General features: G+C 41.6%; 1 protein-coding gene across 5 annotated transcripts in view; it reads right to left on the bottom strand.

Annotated features, from left to right (window-relative positions):
• ZFYVE28 (zinc finger FYVE-type containing 28) overlaps positions 1-25001 on the bottom strand; it is a 147868-nt gene that overhangs the window by 74697 nt on the left and 48170 nt on the right. For 4 of the 5 annotated variants that reach the window (XM_083835213.1, XM_083835215.1, XM_083835212.1 and 1 more), the window contains exon 2: positions 312-452. In XM_083835213.1, the coding sequence (XP_083691339.1) occupies positions 312-452 (141 nt within the window). Of the gene's footprint in view, positions 1-311; positions 453-14032; positions 14164-25001 lie in introns of those variants that run through there. The other variant, XM_083835216.1, reaches the window with a different exon arrangement.

Raw genomic sequence — 25001 nt, 5'->3', positions numbered from 1 at the left:
CTGAAATTTTGCAGTATTCCTCACATTCTAGTAAGCTCTGTATGCTTATTTCATATAAAGGAAACAAAATCTTTAATATGTGCTCTCATTTAAAGGAAACCATCAACAAACACTTAAATGAGATGGAGTAGATTTATTTTACAAAGTGTTCTCAAAGAATATAGCCTTTAAGCTAATAAAAGTCATACAACTACCAAAGTCATTTTAAATAGATTTCACAATAAAAACTAATTAATACAATAAATAATAACGTAATACATTTAATGTACACAAAAATGCCAATGAAACCAGGAATATGCCATTTTGATTACCTGACAAGAGCGAAACTGGTTGACTAGCAGCGTACATCTCTGTGGGTCTTTTCTTCCATCCAAACTGTCCAGTTCAGCTGCTACTTGATTTAGTTCCTCATCAGCATAGTAGAATTGAGCAAGGAGCTGAGGGTCTGTTCTCTGCATTGAAGAGAGACATGTACAGAATATTACATTATTTTTTGCCAATAAAAAAATGCTAATTATATTTTCTGTAATTAAACAAACAAACAAACAAAAATATTTAAGTCAGATCTGTAGCACGGCAGCACAAAGAGAATGATCTTAACACATTTATACATATTTATAAAATTTTTCTACCTTGAAGAAAAAAATCTCTCCTGTAACAAAGCTGGGGCATTATTAAGCTACTGTTATCTGCAAAACCATCCTGGCATTCTCACCCATTGTGGCATAATTACGTGGTGTACAAACAACTGAATCACTAGTTTTGTTTATTAAACAAAAGTGCATTTCAGTTTTGGCAAAACAAGACAAAGTTGCTTGCCAAGTCAACACCAACCAAAAACCACCCACTGCCAACAACGAGACAATGTGGTGGGCCTTCAGCAGAAGCTGCAGCATCAACTTATGACCACTGCAGTGACCCTTGAAACCTGTTGCCCGTCTGGACACAACCCTCATTTTGAGGATCAGAAGAATCAAGTCATAGGAGATAGAGGTACTGAATCTACTAGATATGATATAAGGGTCAAGTAGATACAAAGACTTGACAAAGCAAATGATATGATTTAATGAGGTCTTACAGAGAGAAAACTATGTCACAGGTCTTCCAAGTGGCAAAGAACAGAATTACTATGACGGATTTTGTCCACATTTAAAAGACTGCAATAATAATAGAAAGAACAGAAGAATGAGGGAATTTATCAAGAAACATTAAGAATAATAATTATTATGGGGGAATAATTTCCCTCACATAAGGAAAAAAAAAAATGATATTAACGACGGGAAATTCAGACCCCTATGAAAGCTTCCAAGCATTTCACAGAATCACAGAATGGCTGAGGTTGGCAGGGACTTCTGGAGGCCATCTGATCCAACCTCTTTGCTCAAGCATGGCCACCCAGAGTATGGTGCCTGGCACCACATCCACGTGGCTTCTGAAGCTCTCCAAGGAGGAGACCCCACAGCCTCTGGGAAGCCTGAGCCAGGGCTCCAGCACCCACACAGCACAAAAGTGCCGACTGATGTTTAGACGGAACCTCCCGTGTTCCAGTTTGCGCCCAGTGCCTCTTGGCCTGGCACTGGGTACCACTGAAAAGCCTGTATGAGTCCTCTTAGCACCCTCCCCTTAGGTATTTATACGCACTGATGAGATGCCCCCTGAGCATCCTCTCTCTTAGGCTAAAAAGTGTCAGCTCTCTCACAGCCACTCCTCAGCAACAGAAGTGGTCAGAGTACAATGAATATCGTCATGGAAAAAGCAGTTCTTTTTGCTGCCTACTTCCAAAAACAACAACAACCTCCCACCCTCCCCACCCCCCGGAAAAAAAAAAAAAAGAGAGAGAGAGAAGTACCACATCACACTGTTCAGTTCCCAACTCAAGTCTTCGCAAAATAGAGCTCCTGCAGAAAAAAAACCTTTAGGCCTTTGCATTACAAGAGTATTAAACCTACACACCTGTACAGTCCCTGGAAAAGAACACAGTATTAACAACTTTTAAAGAGGACAGTACACATCCTCCACACTTGACAGGATCACAGAGTTAACTACTTCAAGTATTTTATTACAATAAGTCTTAAAAAATATCTAGTCTTACAAATGATGCTACAGACTACCTCACTGGTGCATGCTGCATGGTTTCTCAGCCAGCAATTTAATGAGACAACAACAACCTTTGCTGAAAGCAGACACACTGACTCCTGTTCCTACATGCCCTATTTGTGCATGAATATAATGATTTTAAGGCTATCCTACCTTTAATATTATTATGAGCTGTAACACTACCAAACAGCTTTCTACATCACTAGTTCACAACATTCAAGTTGCAATGCAAGTCAGAAATAATCCTTTCAGGCAGCTGAAACAGTAATGAATGTGTTTTTTCTTTCTTTAAGCAGGGAGACAGCCACTTACTACAAAATAAATAATAGAAAGCCTTTGCAATCTTAAGATTTTTCCTTTTTTATCCTTTCTCGGACGTCTTTTATTAAGCAGCTACAGTACACTGTGAGTAAACTGTGAGAAGTTTAGTCTTAAATCATAGAATGGTTTGGATTGGAAGGGACCTTAAAGATCATCTAATTCCAACCCCTGCCATGGGCAGGGACACCTCCCACCAGCCCAGGCTGCCCAAAGCCCCATCCAGCTTGGCCTTGGGCACCCCCAGGGATGGGGCATCCACAGCTTCTCTGGGCAGCCTGTGCCAGTGCCTCACCACTCCACTCCCTTAGTAAAGAATTTCTTCCTCATACCCAATCTAAATATGCAATTTTTTAGTTTAAAGCCATTCCCCCTTGTCCTACCACTGCACCCCCTGACAAAGAGTCCCTCACAGCTTTCCTGTAGCCCCCATTAGATACTGGAAGGCCGCTGTAAGGTCTCCCCAGATCCTTCTCTTCTCCAGGCTGAACAACCCCAACCCCCTCAGCATGTCTTCACAGGAGAGGTGCTCCAGCCCCTTGATCATCTTCGCGGCCCTCCTCTGGACTCATTCTAATTACGTCTAACTGTCTTTCTTGTGCTGGGGGCCCCAGAGCTGAATGCAGGCTCCAGGTGGGGTCTGACGAGAGCAGAGCAGAAGGGGACAATCCCCTCCCTCACCCTGCTGCCCACGCTGCTTTTGGTGCAGCCCAGGACACGGTTGGCTTTCTGGGCTGCAAGCACACATTGCTGGCTCATCCCTTCCAACCTCAAACAATCTCTTATACTCATCAACTGACACCTCCAGGTCCTTCTCCTCAGGGCTGCTCTCAGCCCATCCTCCCTCCAGCTTAGGATTGCCCCATCCCAGATGCAGGGCCTTGCACTTGGCCTTGTTGAACCTCGTAAGGATCGCACAGGCCCACCTCTCAGGCCTCTCCAGGTCCCACTGGCTGGCATCTCTACCCTCCAGCGTGTCAAAAATAGTTTATTCACTATAGACTTGACAGAAAAATGCGCAGGAAGGAGGACAAAGCTTGCAGTATACGATATGGGGAATGAAGGACAGTAAGAGGGAAAATTTATAACAATTACTAAATTTAGTTCAGGTTTGCTCTGAAGTCCTGCATTTCTCCCACCCAATTCTTTTTATTATTCCTGATTTTTATATTTTCTTTCTGTATTTATCTACATCGTTAAAACTTTCTAGACAAAGATGTTAACTGAAGACGCAGGAATTCATTTGTGGACTTGTGGCAAAGGATGACTTCTTGTTTATACACATCTAAATGGCACTACAGAAGTAAGGCAATTTCTTAAGAGTGGTCTTGAGCTAAATAGCTCAGCTTAACTTTTTATTTTTAACTCCCACGTGGCTGATCTTTTAAAGTGGAGGAACAAAAGTGGTAGTTGAGTTCTTTCTACTGTGTTCTGTTTGTTGCGGATTAGTATCGTGATCTTTGATTAACTGTGTCAGTCATGTGGTCCCTGGCAAGACACAGCTACATGAAACTCGAAATCTCCCAGCAGGGGGGACATGTAAAATGAATAACCACAACTTTCTAAATTCAATTTGTTCCAACTGGTAGGAGAAAATAAAAGATAGCACCATGCTCAATGCCCATTTTTGCTTTCAGTTTATGCAAAACATGGTTCAAATAATTCTCTCTTTGGCAGAGTAACAATTAGTACTCTTTCATCTTCAACTGTTTAAATTAATAGAAAGACTTCATTTGAATGCACCTAACAGAAAACCTACCACTTCATGTCTTTGTAGTTTGTATCAAGAACTTTACACACTACAACCAAATTCATTCATCTAATCTCTTGGTTTGATTTGCTGGACTTCATCTTCTACGTACTGGCCTTGTCTTGTTCCACTAGAGCATCATATATTAAAGCTACTTCTTGTCAGCTATTTTTGTATCCGTGGACTGCAGTTGCCCTTTTTATCACAACACCCTTGTAGATCGCACGTAGTTTTTTATTCCTGTTTTAATTTTTGGTTTTGTTAAACCTATTATCATCCTAATACCCTCCTGAGCCTGAGCTCTCAAGGCAACAGGCTCTTTCACTCTACAAGAACACCCTCCAAAGTCTTTCTGCGTTTCACAGCTCATGTTCAGAAAGATACAGCCCACCAAATGACCCAGATTATTCTGTGTAGCTGTACAGCCAGTGCATAACTTACCGTAACACCAGACCACACTCACCACGGATTCAAAACCATCATTTTATACATTGGTCATTACTTATTATTCTGAGTTATATGATATGCATTGACTATCACTCCAGACAGGACAAAGACAGGAATCAGCGTATCATCAGTTACTGTAATACTGCATCATTCGTCTTTTTATGAAAGATCACCCACTGAATACTTCCTTTACTGTTGTTTTGTTGTTGTTTTCATCCACTTTTTATTAGGCATTACTCTTCATTTGCAGCTTTCATTAACTCAGAGATTTAACGCAGAAGACTCCCTGCCATTGCCAAGCTCAGTACTCTGTCTACATGTGAAGTTGCATAAACTATTGAACAGGCTGCATGCAGGTTTTCCCAACGAAGGCCTAACAACGACTACAATTAGGTTAGCTCAGTTTGTTTCATAACAAATTCAGATTTGATTTTTCTTCAGGATTTACATGGAATATAAGAGAATGTTGAAAGGAAGCAAATTAAGAGAGCTATGAGCTACATGTTTTTAGATAAGTAACAGGTCTGTAAGATTACTTATTACATGTTATCAGATGAAAAGATGCCATTCTCACATCTTGTAAGCAAGCTGGTCTTTATCAAAAACAGAAGCTGTCACTTAAAAAAAGTGTAAACTGACTGGGAAAGGAAGGAATTCTAGCGCAGACATCTCAACACAGGACAGAAGCAAGCAGCTAGACAGAAAACCCATACTACATTGAAAAGCCAGGGTGCCAAGAGAGAAATCTCAAACCATTCAGTCAGAAATTCCAGAATTTAATAATCGTTTTGAAAAGCAAGTTTCCAGAAATAAGGATTCATTTTGTGGATCTTTCAAAACAAGATCGCGAGCATCTTTTGTGTGATTTCGATGATGGCTTTTGAGTACGAATACTGCTTCGTTCTCAACTAGCTAACACAAAAAATGCATGGTCTTATAAACATCAGCGACAGCAGCCCATACTTTGAACACCGAAGAACATTTTCACCAGGTTTCTGCAACCCTTCATAGGAAAGTAAAGATCCTGTTCAAGTTTTTCTTCTGCTTACATCACAACATGAATGAAGCCCCCACCATCGCCACTAAAAATAGAGACAAAAGACATCATCATCACAAACGAGCCAAAGAACAGACTGAAACAAGGGAACCATAGAGATGAGCGAGATCCTAGCTAGCGATATAATTATCTTCTGATGCCTGCCAGTTACCCTCCAAAAAATAATATTCATTGTGTTTGAATTGCTGATCTAAAGACTTCAGAACAACAGCCAAACCCCAGCCCCGCTTAAAATAAAACGCACAGACCAGAGAGGAAAGGCTCCAGACTTTGGTTGTCCATTTGCACTTTTCCAGTGTCCTAAGCATTAACGTCTCTCCCATGCACTCAAACCCTGACCCGATCCCTACGGAAAGAAACTATGAGGAAAAACATTAACTACATGCATTTTGCTGATAGTAAATCCCGGTTGCTTTTTGACTAGAAAAAAAAACATAAGCCTACATCCACTGGGAATGCTTTTCAAATAGTATTTGGTAATGGTAAAAAATGCATTTCACCCAAGTAAATTCATTTTACTACACATTACAGCAACTGCATCCACCAAACACCTGCAGGACAATATTGGGTGACACCAGACAATCCCCATGTGATCGTTTTAATTGCTGTAGGTGCCACATCATGCTGCCCTTCCTCAGCCAGGATCAGTTAACAAACTTCAACTCAGCAGTTCCTACTCTGCCCCAGCTGATGGGAGTCTATCAGCGAAGTGAGATGTTTTAGGGAAAGCCTGTGGCATTCACATCAGCAGAACAGTCTTTGATCTGCATGGCTTCCTTTAATCCCCCTTTGCTATGGGGAAGGGTGGTGTAAATGTCTCTACTACAGACGGACCAGGTGTAGTCAGTCTAAATCTGTTGCCTGCTGTGTTTTGGGGGGAAGGAAGGGCACAACCAGAGAAAAAAGATGAACCTCAAACTTTCCTTTCTCTGAAATAAATACTGTAGTTATCAGACCATGCCAGAGAGGAATGATTACTGCACGGCACAGAAATCAGAAACGGGTCTTCACAAGCGCATTTGCTTTGTGATGGGACTTGGGAAAGGCTGTAGGTTAAGAAGTCAATCCTGCTCTTCAGCACACAGAAAACGCTGCCTAACATTTTGGAAAACAACTCGCTGTACATGATGACAATCATGTCTTTTGTGTACCATGAAGCAGAATTAGGACCTAAGATTTTAAATATGATCAGTTATGGATCTCAGACCTAATGTTGTATTTTTAAAGCTTAAAACTGATATTGCATGTTACTAGTTTTCAACTAATTAAACTCATTTAAGACTTACGTAATATTATCAGAAGGAAAAAGTTTTTAGTTATTTTGTTTGTTGTTTTTTTCCAAAAATAATAGGATTTAGGCTTGAAACCCCAAATGTATTCATTGCCAATGTGAAGAATAATGGACTTGCAGTGATCGAAACTTATCCAGTCAAAACATGACTACACAAGTCACAGACGCACTAGCAGGCTTGACTGGCAGATGACTTATTTCAAAGATTTTATGTATTTTTTTCAGAAAAGGATTAACAGTAAATTGTTACATGGGTTCATTTTCACCTTCTATGCAAGCAAGCATACCAACATCCTCTCTTCAGACAGGTCCTTTGATTTTTTATTCAATGCTTTCCAAAAGGTAATAAAACACCAATAAGAAATGATCACTCTCTAACGGGTGGAGGAGTCAATATCTGATACTTAACTTCAAACGTTATAATTTTTAATAGCACAGATACTGCTTCACATGAAGGGAAAAAGCAACTCTGCTACTCAAAGCATGCAGGATTTATTTATTTATTTTTACATCTACCAATTCTAGTTCAAGTGCTATCCATTAAGAAAAAAGGGTGAAATATTCCCTCAAGGTTAATTTTGTAGTGAAGTCTTAAAAATACTGAAAATGCAATTTTTTTAATGCTTAGCTTTCTGGTGTTGCACAGGTATAAAAAGAAAAAAGGACTCCAAAATGAGCACAACAATTGGTAATTGGTCATGAGGATCGGTTAAAAAAAAAAAAAAAGCACTGTGGGAAAAGCTACAGACTGGTTAAAGCTTTACCAGCTGCTCTGTGTTTATCTACAGAATATCATTACACAAGCTAGAAAGACAGGTGAACAGGTTGTTAGCACACACACAAAAAAAATGCTACCAGTGCCTTAAGCAAAAAATTAGCGAGATAATGATTTATTTACTATTGGACAACACAAATTAGGTGAGAGAGTTTTTTTCCACTACTAGTGCTCTCCAAAAAGCACATTTAAATGCTATGTTTCCATTACAGAATGATATTGAAATAATACCTGTAAAAAAAAAAAATCTGATAGTGATTACACTGAACTAGAATAGCAAATATTTGAGACTGCCACACAGTCAGTTTTCACTCATGATGGATTAAGTCACTGCACAGAGTTTCTATTTTTGCACGTTCATAATACTAATCTAGAAAAGCATGTGCTCAAATCCATATTTTCTGGGGGAAGTACATAAGCATATGCTTAACACGTGTTACTTAAGCTTTTGGACACGTACTCTGCTGAGCAGGAGTGGACCGCAGCTGAACCATTGCCTCTATTTCTAGGGAATAAGGCATACTCCAGGAGGAGGAAGCAGCTTTGCTGGGGGGAAATCAGGGCTCTCGGCAGTGATGGAGCAGGCACTTCTTCCACGTGAAGCGTGGTAACCTGCAGTGCTGCCTCCCCACCAAGTCCACTGCAGGCTACCAGGGATTTCCACCTCCAGAGCTGCCTGGTTGCGTCCTGCCAAAACCAGCCGCAGCTACGAAGAAGCCATGGTGAGGAAGAAGAGATTTTCCTGTCTTCATCTCAGGCCATGAGCTTTTTCATCCTATTTTCTCCCCTTGTGCTACTGGGGAGCAAGAGAACAACTGGGTGGGCACCTGGCCACCATGGTCCAACCACCCACTGACCTCCTTGCACTTCCTGACCGCCTCCTCCCATAGCCAGTCTCCCCAGGTTTGACTTCAGGATAATCACCTTTCTTTCTCAACTGCTGCAAGAACATCAAGCTTAAAGGACAACTAGTTACTAAGAAGGAGCGAACTGAGCTTGTTGGGATAAGTATCGAAGTGGACAGGTCATTCTTTAAATGCTTTTATGCAGTTTCATTCAGATTTGTCTAAATTTTTGTCAACATTACACTAAGCATCTTTTCAAGAAGATAGATTCCACCATGTTTTTAGGGATGTGTTACCTATCAAGAGGAAAAATGTCAATTCAGTTCCCCACGCTTCCAGACCTACAGGCCCTCCCCTTATGCAGGGCAACGCAGTAGCATTGGGAAGCAGCATCCAACTGTTTTTCCTCCAGTAATGCAAAACCCTCAGCCCTGCTAAGCTCCATTTTTTCACAACTTCATGCATTAGAGGACTTCATAATCCACTATAGTTATGTTATAACATGTTTTATTAATGTTTTTAAGTATTTATAAAAATTCCTAAATGCTGAGACAAACCATAACCTCTTCTCTCACATCCTCAATGCTTACGTCTTCATTATTTTTTTCCTATAAGCTTTTTTCTTTCAAAATCAGACTTCTATTCTTAGGGGGGAAAAAAGACAGCTTTGTGCTGTTTACAGATTGCTTTGCAGCCTCTTTAAAATCTCCATCTTCTTCTAGGTTGCTATATCCTAATAGGATTTTTTTTTTTCCCTCCCAGGTCTGTAGTTCCAGTGTTTTGCTCGTGCTTAGCAGCCCTGGTAGCGTGCCAGCTTTGCCTCACCATTCAGCTCCAACCTGTTCTGAACAATCTGCCATATACACTATTTTACGTCTGGATCAAGAAATGTCTTCATTTATCAGGGCATAGACAAAACCCTAACAAGAAGGAAACCTAACCCAGCAATGAGTTCAAGCCTGCAGATTATAAGAGAGTTACTACACAGTCCCTCTCGGGTATTAACAGGCACAGCACATTCCTTAGGTTTCTTCATATTGAAGGTGCATCCTTATTTTTCTTCGCCTCAACAAATTTGCTTATGATGAATCTGAGGTGCTCCGTGTCATATTTTAATAAAAGAACGATCACCTGCGTGAAGCTGCACGTGCATTATCTCATTTTCCTGGTAGGAGGCTTTCAATAAGCTCAAGTTGAACGCCTTGCCAGATGTGCAGGATTTAACTACCTTGGCATCGTATCGCTACCGCAATCAATCACTGCAACAAAAAGATTTCATCAGAACTTTATTCCCAAACACGCAGCTGTTCAAGCCCAGCGATGAAAGCAACGCATCGTCCCAGGCCCTCAGCACAGCGACTTCTCCTGGCTTCCACCTTCAGACAGCAACTTCAAATGAACGTCTGCCTAAGTAAAACTTCTGATCTGATTCCCATTATTTCAGCTAAATAATAAAAAAAGTAGCTTTGAGTGCCATCATCTGTCAAAAGGGTTTTATTATTCAGTTTCTAGGATAACAGCAGCTTCGGATGATGTTTGTCCCGTGCTTACCACAGCTCCTACCTGTGGGGGTTCATCCATGCCTGGTACAACCCCACTCACGACACAGCCCTTCGGTCAGGGCATTGAACTTCTGGCTTAGCAGAAAGTCCCTCCCTCCACAGGGTCCCTTTTAGGGTCTTCACTGCTTTAAAGTGCTTGTTACTGAGATTAGCATCTTATTTCCAAGCTTGCTTCAGCATGAATGCTGGCTTTGAAAATCAGCAAAAAATGGGCAAGAAGAGAGAGGACAGAAGCAACAGACAGGCACCAGTGTGATCACGCAGGACTTTGTAAACTATGCCAAAATCTTTTGAAACAGCCCATCAGTATTATGTATATTTATACACCTACGTACACGAGCACAAAAAAGCCTGTATTTGCTGGTAAGACAATAACCTAATTAGACAACACTGCATGGCAGCATGGTCACCAGCATCCCTGTCCCATTCCCCCGCAGAACGGAGTCTTTTTGCTCCGTTAGGCTTTCTCTGGTCTTTTCATACAACATCCTCAAGGTCTGCCCTTGGTCTCCTGGGCACGCAGAAACCTCTCCTGGGAAAGAAATGGGTTTGTAGAGCTATTCCTGTTTTCTGTGCTAGCTCAGCACACGGTTTTAGTTGGACCATTTCTCCTCATCAGCAAGCAGATGTGGGATAACTTGCATCAGGCTTCAGCTGGTCTCCCCTGCCCATCCCTGATGTAAACAGGTTCCTTTTAAATCGTGACACAGGCTGCACAAAACTAATCAGAAGCATAACATGAATGCTTTTCTGATATAAATTTTTCTAGGCTGGGTGATTCATTTATTGAAGGAGAAAATACAAAGAAAAAAACCTCTGGTCACTATATCTTAGCGATTCATACTAGGATTTCCAAATCATACCTTGCCTCTTCTGCTAAGACCAAGTTTGAGACCTGTCTGTTGCCTGTTTAGGTAAATACAAAAACCCAGCACAATTATGACACTACCTATTTAACCAAGAGAATTGGTTTTCCTCATTCCGGAAAATAACTTTGAGAAAAGCTGTAATACATAGAAGCCTATTGCCTATCGCTCTCTATTGATCAGTAATATCACTTTCACGTCACAATTATATACTTTCATGTTCCCCAGCTGCATTCTCCAAAACTCTGCCTGCCAATTATTTTCTTTAGTATGCTAAATGACGTAAGAGCCAGAGGCATTAATTGCAGAACAGCTTTTAAAAGGCAAGCAAATGCATTACCAGTAATGCTTATTGTAATATTTACAACACTTTGGCAAGAACGTGATTCAGCCTAGTTTTCCTTTGCTATACTTGATAATAGCACCAAAAAAACACAAACCAACAACACTACGTTGTTGGAGACACCAACAAAAGAGAAATCTGATCTTTGAAAAGCGAAGCATGCTTAGGTAATGCTAAACCATTAACTCCTACATGCACAACTCACTCAGTTCCTACACAGACACCTGCTGCTGGTCTTTACCAGCAAACAGCAGTAGACTTGCTCTTCCAACGCTGAGCTCCCTTCTCTGCTACCACTGCTCTACACCCCAGTCAGACTCCTAAAACGAACCCTAACTAGGCACCGTACCAAAACTGGAGGCAGACCCATGATTTTTCTCCCACGTAAAAGGGCAAAGAACACCTGCTGGTATATCTACAGCCTACATTTCAACAGCTCCACAGGTCAAAACGTTCAATTGTTTTTACTACAAAAACTGCATTCGACACAAGGCTCAACATACACGCAGCCTCGGATCAAAGTTGCTCATAGCTGTGCAATTGTGAAACAGTGAATATTTTTCTCTGAATAAAATAATCAGCATAATATCAACAAAGTGTCAAAAAAGCGTTCTGACATTTCTGAAATTGAAGTTCTTAATTATTCCCAGTAATTTCAAGACTACTCTGAAAATAGATGGTAATAGCTGCATTGATTTGGTAGGCACATGTCCTGCCCACAGTCACACAGTCACATTATTTGCCTAAAACATGGGAAATTGCTCCAAAGCTGGTGAAAATAACAGTTGTCATCTCCCACTCCTCAGTGTTTTCCTGCTCAAGACTTTGTACTGGGGAACAAATGTAAAAGCAGAGGATGCAACTTGGATGTACTTGCCCACTGTGGTCTTCGCTTGAACCAGACACCTTTTTCCCCCAGCCAGTCGATACCTGGCCATCCTAGCCAGGGGTTCACACATGAGAACTGCAGAAAGACCCGTCCAGATTCACCAAGAGCATGGTGGCATGATCTCTTTCTGACGGCCGGACACATCGGTTGGAACCTCCTGAACTCCGTATCTCTCACCTGCCTTTCCTTGCTATCTCAGAGCTACCCTGCATCAGGGTTTATTTCCAGTACCCTTCAGCCCTTCCATCACCTCTCCCTCCCGCTGCGGTTACCTGAAGCACAGCCCTGCTTTGATATCCTCAAGCCAGCAGGTTAAAAGAGGGCCAGCCTGCACAACGCAAACGCCTTCAGAACTTCAGGGACTACCAGAGATCTTAAAAAAAAAAAAAAAAAAAAAAAAAAAAAACTCAAGGCATTATTAAAGTCAAGAAAAATGTTTTTAATATATATGACCACGCATTAGTGGAGAAGTACTTGAAGGAGAAGCATATTGTGCACTTCTGTGGAGATTTGCAAACACTCTCAGAGCAATTAATTGAAAAGTCTTACAGTAAAAATGCTTTACGTTGTTCTTCCAAGCAGTTAGCTTATCTAATCAGACAACAGTTTCCTGAAGTACTGAATATTTCACAACTTCCAAAGCCACATTGCTTTTCCTTATCAAATGTAAGCGAAATACATCATTCTCTGTCAAAGAAAGTGTTGTGGAGGCTGACAGGGGTTTTTAAACTACACGTCAGTATAGCAGAAGTCAGGGGGTTTTGGCACTTGTCATTTGTTTTCCTTGATGTCATTTTTTACATTCTTTTAAATTATCAATCACGTGCGTAGAAAATCAGTACAAATTAAGTTAAAATAGAATATCTGCAATTAATGTCTCTGTTCAGAAAGGCACCAACTTCAGAGGATGATGTTACCATCACCCAGAACTGCACTGTGAACACAAGCACCATTCAAAATCATGACTAACACCCATAATTACAGTATGTGTGGAGAAACAATTTTTATTCATTTACTTTTTTGTTTATTTATTTGAGAGGAAAAGGAAGTCCAGAATTTATCAACCGGAGATGGCAGGCAGAAGAATATAGCCTGGAATTGATCAAGTTTGGGGATGTGCATGCAGTTTGGAGGGATATCAAAGATGATTTGTAGTCAGCAAAACACAATTATGTTTTTGAAATGGACTGAAAACACTGCAGTGTAAATCAAGCAGGCATTCTGCTGCATCTCTCCAGGCAGCTACTGCTCCACTTACGGTGGTAGCACCTACAAGGGTGCTAGGCAGCTCCCAGCACAACCTAAGACAAAGGAAGCGAAATTAACTACTAGAAGGTAAGATTGTTAAAATACGGACAGATTACATCATGATGACACATTTCTGGGATATGTGTCTCTATAGTTATTCCATATACAGGAAACTAATCTTATATAAAGCAAAATAGTCTGGAAAAAAAAAAAGGCATGGCAAAAGAAGTAATTTCCAGGAGGTATATAGGTATATGAATGCAGACTGTTTCAGAAAGACCAGGCTGAGACAGACATTCTCAGGATTTAAATTAAAAAATAAAATCCTCACACAAAACAGAGCAGTCACACTGTTGAACACAGCACTGGATGCTCAGGTACTGTGACAAGGCAGGCAATAAGAAACTGAAGCACAGCATGCAAAAAAAGCACAGACACACCCAGGTTTAGACAGAAGCTAACATTATTCCTGGTGTCGAGAACAGTGCAAATACAGGAGATAAAGACGTAACCAAAAAAATGGATTTATAAGCCCAGCACAGACCTTGCCTCCTCTTCAAAAAGGATGTTCAAGACACGTAGAAAACCCACCCCTCCTGCTCACTGCTAACTTCTGAGGATCGGCCCCAACCCATCAAGCAGTTATCAGAGCAAACCTCTACAGCTGCGATGAATGCAGCCCTTCTATCAAGATGAATCCTAGGGTAAATGAGGCAACTTGCAGTATCAAAGTTACATTAACAGCTCTTCTATGTAGATATGATTGTCTTTGCAAGAGACAATTTCAAGAAAGCCATGCAACTTATTTGATTCCATAAAGGAAGAACTACATTACCTGTGAAGTGAAACTTGCCAAATTACCAGAAAAGCCATTACAAACAACTCCATTTCCCAGGAAATAATTTTGTTACAGAAAACACACACACACTCCAAAAACACAGGGACTGCTATGGCTCCTAATGATCACACACATTCCTTACCACAGAGCTGTTGCACCTGTGAAGCATAAATGTGCACGTAAGGCAGAGCAGCCTTCCTTATTTCTAGAAAAGAGCCAAAGGAGACCCCGCAGCTGCCCGCATGCCCCCCACCACTCTCGTGTAACCCCAGCAGCGCTGCTGGCTCTGCTGCTTGTCCCCTTAGCCGTGCTCAGCCCCGCGCACCACACCACCTAGCATGTTCCCAGCTATTCCCAACAAAAAAAGAAATGAGAGAACTTTCTCACTTACACACTTAATTTCTCTCTGGACATATTATTACATAAAAATTTGCTTTATAGCGCTTAGAGCGAGATACAGTGCACACAGAATTTGGAAAAGCAGAATTTCAATAGAAAAGCTTTTTTTCCTCCGTTCTGCTCAGCCAGCTGAGCCAGCCCCCTCCCCAGGCGCCCCGCGGGGCAGCAGATGGGAACGCCCTCCCGCTGAGCACCACTAGGCACTTCAGCACCCAACTGCAGCAGAAGACAACACGGCTCCCATACATTTCACATCGCAAGGAACTTATTCTGACTTGCAATGAATGACGCCAAAATAAAGCCCTGCCCCAGTGCCTCTCATTGCAAGCATCGCTGTAGTCAGGTGCAGTGGTAAAATGATTAAGATTTGAGGGGTCTGGCTGAGAGGTTTACCCCAACTAGAAGGACAACGCTTTTGACCAAGCTGGCATTGTTTCCAGCCCCCACCTCTCAGGTAAGGTGCTACTGGACGTGCCACTCTACAGGCTCCACCAAGAGCCACCTCTCCCTATCGCCACACGCTCACCGTCTGCTTCCTTCCTGTAGCTGTGGCAGTTAGCAAGCTATGTAAGCAGTCCATCCCTGGCAGGGACGGATACCTGGGCTTGTTAACATGCAAATGATTGTCTGGAGCCCTTTTTTAACAATGGAATGAGTTTTTTCCCTCACTATCTTCACAGTTAATAAACCTGCAGTTTGACCTGTCTTAAACTGTATTTGCGTTACTGCGCACTTGGAGTCCCGATATTCTCCAGAACAGCAAAATGAAGTTTGGAAGACATAGCCCTTGAAAACCTACTCAGTCATGTCTCCTTCCAGAAAAGTGTTGGAGCCAGAAAACAGTTATCCTAAAAGGTTACTGCTTACCTGTGACAACATAGCAAGGCAACCCCATACAGCACGCTTTTCCACTCGTTCTGTGGGACGCCTCAAAGCGCCAGGCTTCTAGAGAGCAGCTGCAGCTACCTGGTCTACCTGCAGCTGCAGCAGGTACCAGGCTGTTCTGGCAGACTGGTCTTCCTTGCTCACTGAGTCATCTCTGCACACGTGAAGCGCTTCAGCCTGCATCCTACCTCCGAGTCCCGCTGCACCCAGAGTAAACGGGCACACGTAGTTCAAATCCTGCATCAGGATCCTATTCAATAAAGGCACAGCAGGGATGAACCTGGCATCACAGGAAGAGGTTGTCTAAGACCCTGGCAGCATTTTAGCAGGCTGAAATAAACACAACTATTTGCAACTAAAAGAATAGTCAGTATAGTTCTTCATGTATCAGTAGACATGGATTCATTCAGCTTTGTGTTATTCTCTCCACATTTCTCAGAACTGCCAGGAAGGCTTGGAACAAGCAAGCGAACAAACGAGATACGCATTGATTCTCAAGGGATTCACAACCCTAACTGGAAATAGCAGCCTACACAATCCCGTAAAATTAAAGCAATTATATTCCGAGAGTTACATCTTCAAAAATGTGGCCTTCTACTAAATACACGGGAACACAGTCTTGTGCAGGAACTGGTATATAGATATTGTCTGGGAGAGATACGTCCTAAGCAGCAGGGCATTGCTGACATGCAGAGGGGAGTGGGAGGCACTCTCCCTGCACATCACAAAAATAAAATGTCCGTGTCTGTACTTGGGTTCCACGTTTAAGAAACACGGGATGCTGCATTCCCTGCAGGCAAAAGGAAGCGTAGGTTCAGTGCTCTACAAAGCTCTTAGACCAGCTCTTTACCATCCCCAATCGCTAATACTCTTTCATATACTTAGGGAAGTGTTGGATATACACGGTTGGTAGTGAGGAGAAGACTTGTGTCTTTGTCTCCTGACAAATCTGGTCACGTATTGCTTCCTATTCCCACCCCATCAGTGATTCCATGTGGAGGTGTGCAGACCCTGGCCAGCCTAGTGAAAAACTCTTCCCAGACCAGGATAAGATGCTCTGAGGGTTTCCTCCCCATTCATAAAATCAGCGCCGTTCCTAGCTGGGAAGAGAATCGAAGTCATCATTTTTCCTCAGACTATTTCTTAGGTTTGTCTGGCAGCTTGTGCCAAGGAAAATCTTGTTGAAGCACACACAGCCAGAGCACCCCAGGAAGAAAGAGGAAAAACATCGAGTCGAGCAGTCCAAAGGGAAAAACAAAGGTTGGTACAGTGAAATTACTCCACGTTGCACTGAGAACTGAACATTAAGGATCTGCTCCGGCTTTAACGTTTCACAGCCAGACCTCACAGCTCTGCACGAGCGAGGCTGCCCCAGCCCCATGTAAGACCACAACAGCACAAGGAGCAGTTCTCCGATGGCAAAGTGCAGCCAGCAACCAACAAAAGCAAACGCTGCCCTCAAAACTTTCCAGTTCTGTGCAAGGGATGGCTTAGCTATGCCAAAATACTTCTGAAATAAAAAGATGTGCTCATTCGTAGAAGCTTTCTCCTCGATTCCCCCATATGTCTCCCAGGATTGCTCTGCAGAGGCAGCCCTCCGTTGGCATCCTTTCTCCTCAAAAAATTACCAAATAAAGTGGAAAACTTGACAGCGTACTTGACAGCTCCCAACTAGGCATGGCTGAGCAGCCTTGGCTTATCCCCCAAAACGCTTACGCAGGAAAGCAGGTAAGATGTAGAGCACCAAGGTTAATTACAAAGAAAAGGAGCAGTCACTCCCTGGAGAGATAGAGGTGCTCCTTCGGTTGGCCAGTGTCACGAGCTCGCCCAAAAAAACCTGCACCAGACACAGATAGGATGCATATGAACCGAGATCACAGCCATCAGGATTAAATCACTGGAAATACAAGGACAGAGAGAAAATGGCAGGGGTAGGGACAGGACAGGGAAGAAGGAATCTCCTGGAAACTGCATCTACTACTGGCATAAGGTAAGAATTATTTTTCCATTAATTTTTTTTTTCATATGACTAATGGAAAAAAAGCTTGGATTAAAACTCCATTCTGCCTGTAATACAGCTCAATTGGATACACTAAATTTATATTCCAAAAATACTAATCCTTATTTGTATGTTTTTGAATAAGGGAAAAAAAAAAAAAAAAAAAAAGATTTTTACTGTGGATTCATCAAGAAACCAGCAAATACAACATATGTTGCTCTGGTTATCAGGAAGTCAAAAGAGAAAAGTGAAAAGGACACTCTTTATCCAGGAGAGAAAAAGATAAGAGTGTAATTTCATGAGTTTAATTTGTTGTACAAAGTGCAAGTAATTTTAGAGGTAATGCAGGATGCATCCATCTTGAGTGTATACATTGATGGATTTATTTGTTTTTCCTATTGCCTTGAAGCCACCAACTCTCCTGGAAACACTAGCAAAAGTTAGGGTGCAGCAATTTAGGAAGCCTGAAAAGGGAGGAGAAGTGATTAGCTCTGCTTAACAGGAATTATTATTTTTACATACGCTCAGAATTTATTCTTTCAGTGGTCCACATTTTTTTTCCTTAAAATCAAGATTCTAACAGAGTCTCATCAGAAAATATATGGCCATGAAGAGCAGAAAAAAAAATCTACATATAACTTTCTAGTATAACTGAAAAATATTTTTAGAAATAATAGGGATAGAAATAATAGGGACCAGAAAGCCCTCTAAATCTACACAGTTCATGTGCTAGGCAGAAGTTCAAGGACTATGTTAGGGCACCCAGACACTTCTAAGAATCCTGCATTTCCAATTTCTGTACTGACAAAGAGTTACAGTTATTCTGAGTCAGTTTAAAGACAAGCTACTGAATCACTGCAGCACTGTTGGAAGAAAAAAAAAATGTTTTAAAGTTGGTTTATGTGTAAGAACATATTGTAAGTTAGAATTAATTACAGATAAGGTTCCCCTGTGACTGTTTGCTTCGAAAGAAAGAGAAGACAACAAAAGAAAGGTTGAACTGATTAAAGAAATGGTTTTGTAAGGTGCTAGAAAACGAACAACATCCTTTTTATTATTTTTAGTCATTCAGACATCGTATTACGCTGCTAAGATAAATATGAACTTGTTTGCATACACTCAGGTGAAATTTTGCACTGCGTAAAAGCAAACTACAAAGAAATACCCCCAAAAAGCTAATTAGCTTCCAGAGCCAGCGCTCCAGAGCACGACAAAATACTGCTGTCTGTACGAACTAGCAGCATCCCCAATCTTCCAGCACGCTGCAGCATATGGATGAACAGCCAGGCTGAAGGCAGACTTTGACAGATTTAGAGATGTATATACAAGGTGGGGAAAAAAATCTTTGCTGGTTGCCATTGGAAAGGTTCACATAAAGCACCCAACTGACAGATTGAACTGGTTGCTGCTAATGAACTGATATAACACCATGCAACTTCTCACAAACCTGAGATAAAACTTTTTCTTAACTCTTTGCTTATCCTATTTATCTCACACAAACCAATTATGTTGCAACAACCACTTTTTTTTCTGTAGCATCCTAAGAAAGGAACTGCTGTGTTGCTTTCTACAGCCTAATAACCAACCCTAGCAGTTACATTGCCATCGCTCTAGGATGGCTCCACCACGCTTGCAGTGGTCCCAAATCACACTGAGAAACCACTTCTAGCCTCAAGACCTCAACTTCACAGCAAGCTTGAAGGCAAAGTGAAAAGGAATAGCCCCACAGGCAACAGACCAGCTTGGTCAGCCCGTACGGGGTGTTAGCTCCTTGCTGCTTTTCCTTCCTCACCTTTCTGCGATACACTGGCTGAAGCCCTTGTCTGCTTGCTCAGCTGTTCAGGTTGGCTTTAATTCACCTTCTCAGAAATACTTTTTTCTCTGTACAAATGCACGTAAGGTGCCAGAGCACATTTTGACACCCAGGTTTTGTTTTCAGAAGCTGGCTTCTGCTTCTGTGTAATCTTCACAACAATTTGGTGCAGAGCAACACGTAATTATTTGGATTTGACTTGGATGTCAAAAGGTTACAGACATGTTAATTTTTTTTCAACACTCAACAGCGAAGCAGAACAAGCGAAAAAAGGCAACCTAAACAAAATCACCTCTATTTTTACTTTAAAACTTAAAAAAATAAAAAATAAAAAACACCAAACTAAATCAAAAACTGCAACACTGTATTCCTGCTGCATTTAGCATCTGCTTGATATCAGGTTCATAGATTCAATGACTATAAACAAGTTACAAACTATATCTGCATATGGAGAACATCATAAGTTGCTCCCATTTCCTCTTAATCAATGTTCAGTGTTTGGTGCTATCAGTCCTTCCCCAGACGTGTTACAACTGGGAACCTGAAGGTTATCTAAACATTCATTTCTTCAGATTAACTGTGCCAGCAAGCCTGCCACAGCTTTCCATGGGCATTCAAGGTACAGTGTATTAAGCACACCCATTAACCGAGTAACAGCTTAGGCAGCAAGGAGAAAACCTCACTTCCAAACGGCTCCCTCTGTACTGTCACACCTACCTACGATGTGTGGCATCAGTTGGACCCAGCGGCTGAGACTCATTACAGTGATAACTCTACAAACTAACTCAGCACCTCCTTAAGACTCACTCAGTAAGTTAACAGAAGTTTTATAACATCACCAATGAGAGCCCAGGTGTATTTCCATTCCAAATACAACAGAACGGCCTTACCCTCCGATATACAAGAGCAGCAGTGATGCCAGGACAGAAGAAGTGCCTGCCTAGCCCAGAGTCCCGCTAGCAGCTGTGGTTGCAGCAGGTACCAGAAGCTGTGCGTGCAGCTGGAACCTGGCAAGCATTATCTGTAGCCACGCAACTTTCTGAACCGGTGTGGTGTGCAGGACTTCACTTACACTATCTGTCCAGCTGCTTCCTGACAATACTGTAAACACCGTGCCTCTGAAGCATCCTAGGAGAAGGTGTTGCACAGGTTAATCGCATGCTGACGAAAAACAGAGAACCTTTTCTTTGCCCTGAACCTGCTCCATGCAGCGCCCCTTAACTTTTTCTGCTGTTAGACTCTCTTCCCTGCTCACCATTTCACAGTGCTTTCCCACGAACATCTATCATGTCACTTCTTTCTGTGTTTTGTCTCAAATCTTGGAGCTAGTAATGAGCTAAACAGATTATCCTCATCTAAGCGTTCACGTTACGTTTGCCTGCCAGCACCGAGGACCTACAGGAAGGGACACTTCAAACCAACAGTGACAACGAGCACCAGAGGGGACGGGAGGGAGGTATAAAAAGCAATGCTTGCTGAGGAAGAAGCAGCTTCCAGTGACTAATGATAGCCAAGAAGGCTCTCTGGCATGCTCAGGATACCAAAGAACATGCATGAGCCTCAGGGTTTCCTCCAGAAGTTTGTCACAAATATTCTGCGAGCGTGCACATACTGAACTGCTGGGTTTCTTGGCTCTCTCCAGCAAATGCTGAAGAAAACTAAGGAAATGAAAATGTCTGTTCTAGCAACCAGTCTTTACTGAAAGGACGCTGTTGCCCATTGCTTTAAAGGCAGATGCAAGAAGACGTTTCATTAAATATGGACTGATGCTTAGCAGGTTTTACTTACAGACTAAAAATAGAAGGAAAAAAAATCAAGGTAACAGATTAGGGACTACAATGTATAAAACCCATTATGATTTTTTTTTTCTCTACACGTAAAACGAACTTCATGGTTCAAAGGAACATCACGTACATGAACTTTGACTTAAGTCAGACACACAATGCACAAACCTTCTTTAAGCAGGGACAAGTCTGACAAGTGCCTTGGCAGGGAAGTTGTGCCCACCCAGCCTACCATTCCTACAGCCTTCAGAGCAAGAAGAGCTGAACTGTTTGCCCACAGAAATACCTGGGCAAGTCCTACATGGACAAACAAAGCACCACAGTGAACTGAACACTTTAAAAAAAAATAGAAAACACACATCAGGAGCAGAGTAGCACTTACACAACTTATTAGCAATCATACCGAGTTTTGCTGCAGCATTTGTTACACGCTTCAAAGCACAAAATACAAAACATGACTCAGGAAGATGAGGTAAGAAGTGGACTTGCACAGTTACCGTGTACTGATTTAACCTACAATACTTCTGCCTCATGATCACATATCTGATTTGGAATGAACCTTCACAACAAGTAATATTCTAAGAAATTTGCATCTTTAGCCCAGAAGCCACTGGAACTGAGGATTGCTATCAAACCGCAGAATTGGTAAATCCAATTTTCTCCAGTGTACGTGAAAACAGAATAAAACTTGGACCTGCTCTGAGGAAAGGCGACTATAAAGGAAGAATTAAGAAAAATAAAAGCCTTTGGGCAAAAAGAGTAAGAGAAGTCTCCATGCGCATTTGGAAGATGTTTAAAGGCAGAAGAGAAACCAAATCCCAGAGCTAGAAGAGTCAGTTATAATCCAAACTGTGTTTTGTTGGTTTGTTGTTTTCTTTTTTTTTTTCTATTAAGTTGCTTTTCATCATTTTTTGTCTTACTTTCAAATTCAGCTAGAGGTATCACTAGCTAGCCAAAGTGGAAGCAGGGTACCAATCACATCTGCAAATTCATCTGTACAACATGCTACAAATTTCCTTAGTTGTTTACTCATAGAAGTCAACACAGATTTGGTATACCAACTATATGGGTAATTTGGATAAATTCAAATTTCACAAGTAACCCTTTCTTCTCTACAAAGAGAAATGAATCCTGACTACCCTAGACCACATGGAGCTCCCCTCAGATCCTCAGAGAAGATTTGTGGTGCTGTGCAGCGCTGGCATTCCTTACTCCTTCCTTCAGTTCTTCACGAGTTGGCTTCACAGATCCCTGCAGATGTACAACTGCTGATGAAGCACCAAGAATGGAGAAAAGAACAGCAACACAATGAAAACGATACCCTTATGAGAAACCTTCCTATTCTTACTCACTTTCCCTGTTTGTATAAAAATGTTCAAGGGCATCGAAGCAAAAGCTTCAATCAAGAATATTCCATGGGAAGCTTTATTTATTTATTTTTTACCTTTTCTATAAAAGCTTACAAATGACTGTATTTCACAGTTTTCAGCTTTACTATACAGACCTCCTCTCAGCTGAAACCTCGTTTCCAATAAACGCACTCCAATGCTTTCTTACTTAGATAAAATTGTTTTTCTACCACTGCTTGCACAGTTTTCAGGGGGAAAAAATCATTAAAACAGAAAATGCTTCTGTGTCAACTGCTCTGCTTTTTACAAACGCATTGTTAAATGACCATGTTAGGGAGATATGAGCAAAAGCAAACAACTCCAGCTATATTTTTAGGCTACTGATGTGATACAGATTGTAACCTGAAGCATTGCTAGGCTGGTGACATTTTGCTAAAGAACCATGATATGAAGAAGCACTAAGCTGAAAACTATATTGATTAAATAAGACAAGGGAAAAAGAAGAAGAAAATAGAGAAAGAAATCAGGGGCCCTGAAAGGAAACAGCAGAACGTGCATCCTCTAAACTCTTGCAGCTGAGTTTTCTAGCCTTACCCAACCTCCGTGTTTTCTCTTACTGGATTTCTTTCCGTTTTCTAATTTCTGTTCAAGTGATTAAATCCTGCAGCACCGCATCACAGTTCAAGGGGACCCATGAGATCATCAAGCCCAACTCTTGGGACCTGAAAAGCTGTTTTAAAAACTTTTTGATTACTCAAACTGTGAACAGTAGTATTAAAAAACCAAATCAAGAAGAACAAAAAGCAGAGTAAGACCACAAATGAATTAAATAAGGAAACGGCCTCCCTGATCTTAATTCCACTTTAACTTGTATGTTTTGTGAATGATGAGAAAACTAGCAGCTTTGGTCCTTGACTGCTGTATGAATATCTATTACTAACATTACCACTAAATCCCTCTGTGACCATGGAACAGTTCTGGGCCTTTCCAGTACGATTGCAGCCTTTAATTCTAGCCTGTAACTGTATGATTAAGTTTTATTAAACTGCGGCCTACCCTGTGACTCACAAGAGGAGTAATCATGAACATTTTTTGCACTGGACCCGTAAGATGCCCATCTCACATGCGGAAAATTAAGGTTGCATTTCATTCTCCCAGCACTCCCTTATTGCAAAGCGTTGCAATACAGAAGAACGTTGTGAGAACGAAGCCGCCAGTGTTTATAAAACACTAGGAGATTCTTGGATAAAAGCTATTATAATTAAAAATTAAATTACTCCGAACCAGTGGGAGGCACTTTGCACCAGGAAGCGCCCATGCCCCGCACAGCAGCACTGCTACAAGTCATCTGCTCTCGCAGAGCCTGTGTGGGCACAAGGCGAGCTGATGCCCGAGCTCAGCTCAGCTCCAAGGCACACATCTGACACCTCTGCAGCTGAGAAACCTCTCCTTTCTTATTTAACTGAGGCTGAGCGACACTAAACCTGAAACTTTCAGCCTCAATTCGGGTAGGGATCAATGCTGTAACCCTTCAGTGAGTACTGCTACAATAACTTTTTATAATTTTAACCGATCAGTATTTGCAGAAAAAACTCATGACTAAGCAATAGGAAAGTTACTGACACATTCAAATCCCCACAAAATTTTCAACACCCGTTCACAAGATTTTATCACCGTCATCTGGCTTTTTTCATTACTCGTGAGCTAAGTTAAAAAGCCCAGCAAGCTCTGTTGAAATATTTTTTCATGCGTAGAGCAACCATTTCACACAGCAGAAGAGCTGTATTGCACATTTCAAAACCCACTGCATCCAAAACTCTAACACACGTTTTAATGATCTCCACGCTGAAAGAAAAATGGCTTATGAGATGACATTGACATCAAGAATTTGTTGTGTAACAATGGGTACATGTATCATCTTTTGTCCTAAAAAGGCACTAACTGTTTGCAATGAGGCTCCTGGTGTTACCCAACGTGGGGAGGCCAACGCCAACCACCAAGACAACACCAAAGCTTCAAAAATTACCCAAACTTGCCTTCGTCATCAAGAGAGGTGTCTGGAAAACGGCAGTGCTGGTGATCAGCTTGGTGAAGATGTTACAGGCAGCTAGGGGAGTGAATCGTCCACGCTTGTAAGAGAAGCTTTAAGGCAGAGCACCAGGCAAGCCTGAATTACAGTACAGCACCTAGTAAGCAGTGGATGCACATGCCACGCCATGCTGAGCTGTCTGGGAAGGAAAAACTTCAAGTAAAAACATGAGTGAAGATCTTACAAGTCACTTCTTCCTCTTTTCAAAAATAGGAAAGGCAAGGAGCAAAATATAGCATTTATTTTAAAATAGGTAAAAGCTCAAACGTTAACGTTTTCCTATTTAAAAGCATTCGTTTCTGTCCTAGTCCTGGCTGGGCAGCTCGTGCTTTTTCAGAGCATGCTCCTGCCAGCGGT

The sequence above is a fragment of the Anser anser genome (assembly GCF_964211835.1).
Source record: "Anser anser genome assembly, chromosome: 4".
In the NCBI taxonomy this organism is placed as follows: Eukaryota; Metazoa; Chordata; class Aves; order Anseriformes; family Anatidae; genus Anser; species Anser anser.
Note: the sequence above shows the minus strand (reverse complement) of the source record. Positions and strands in the feature narration are given on the sequence as shown.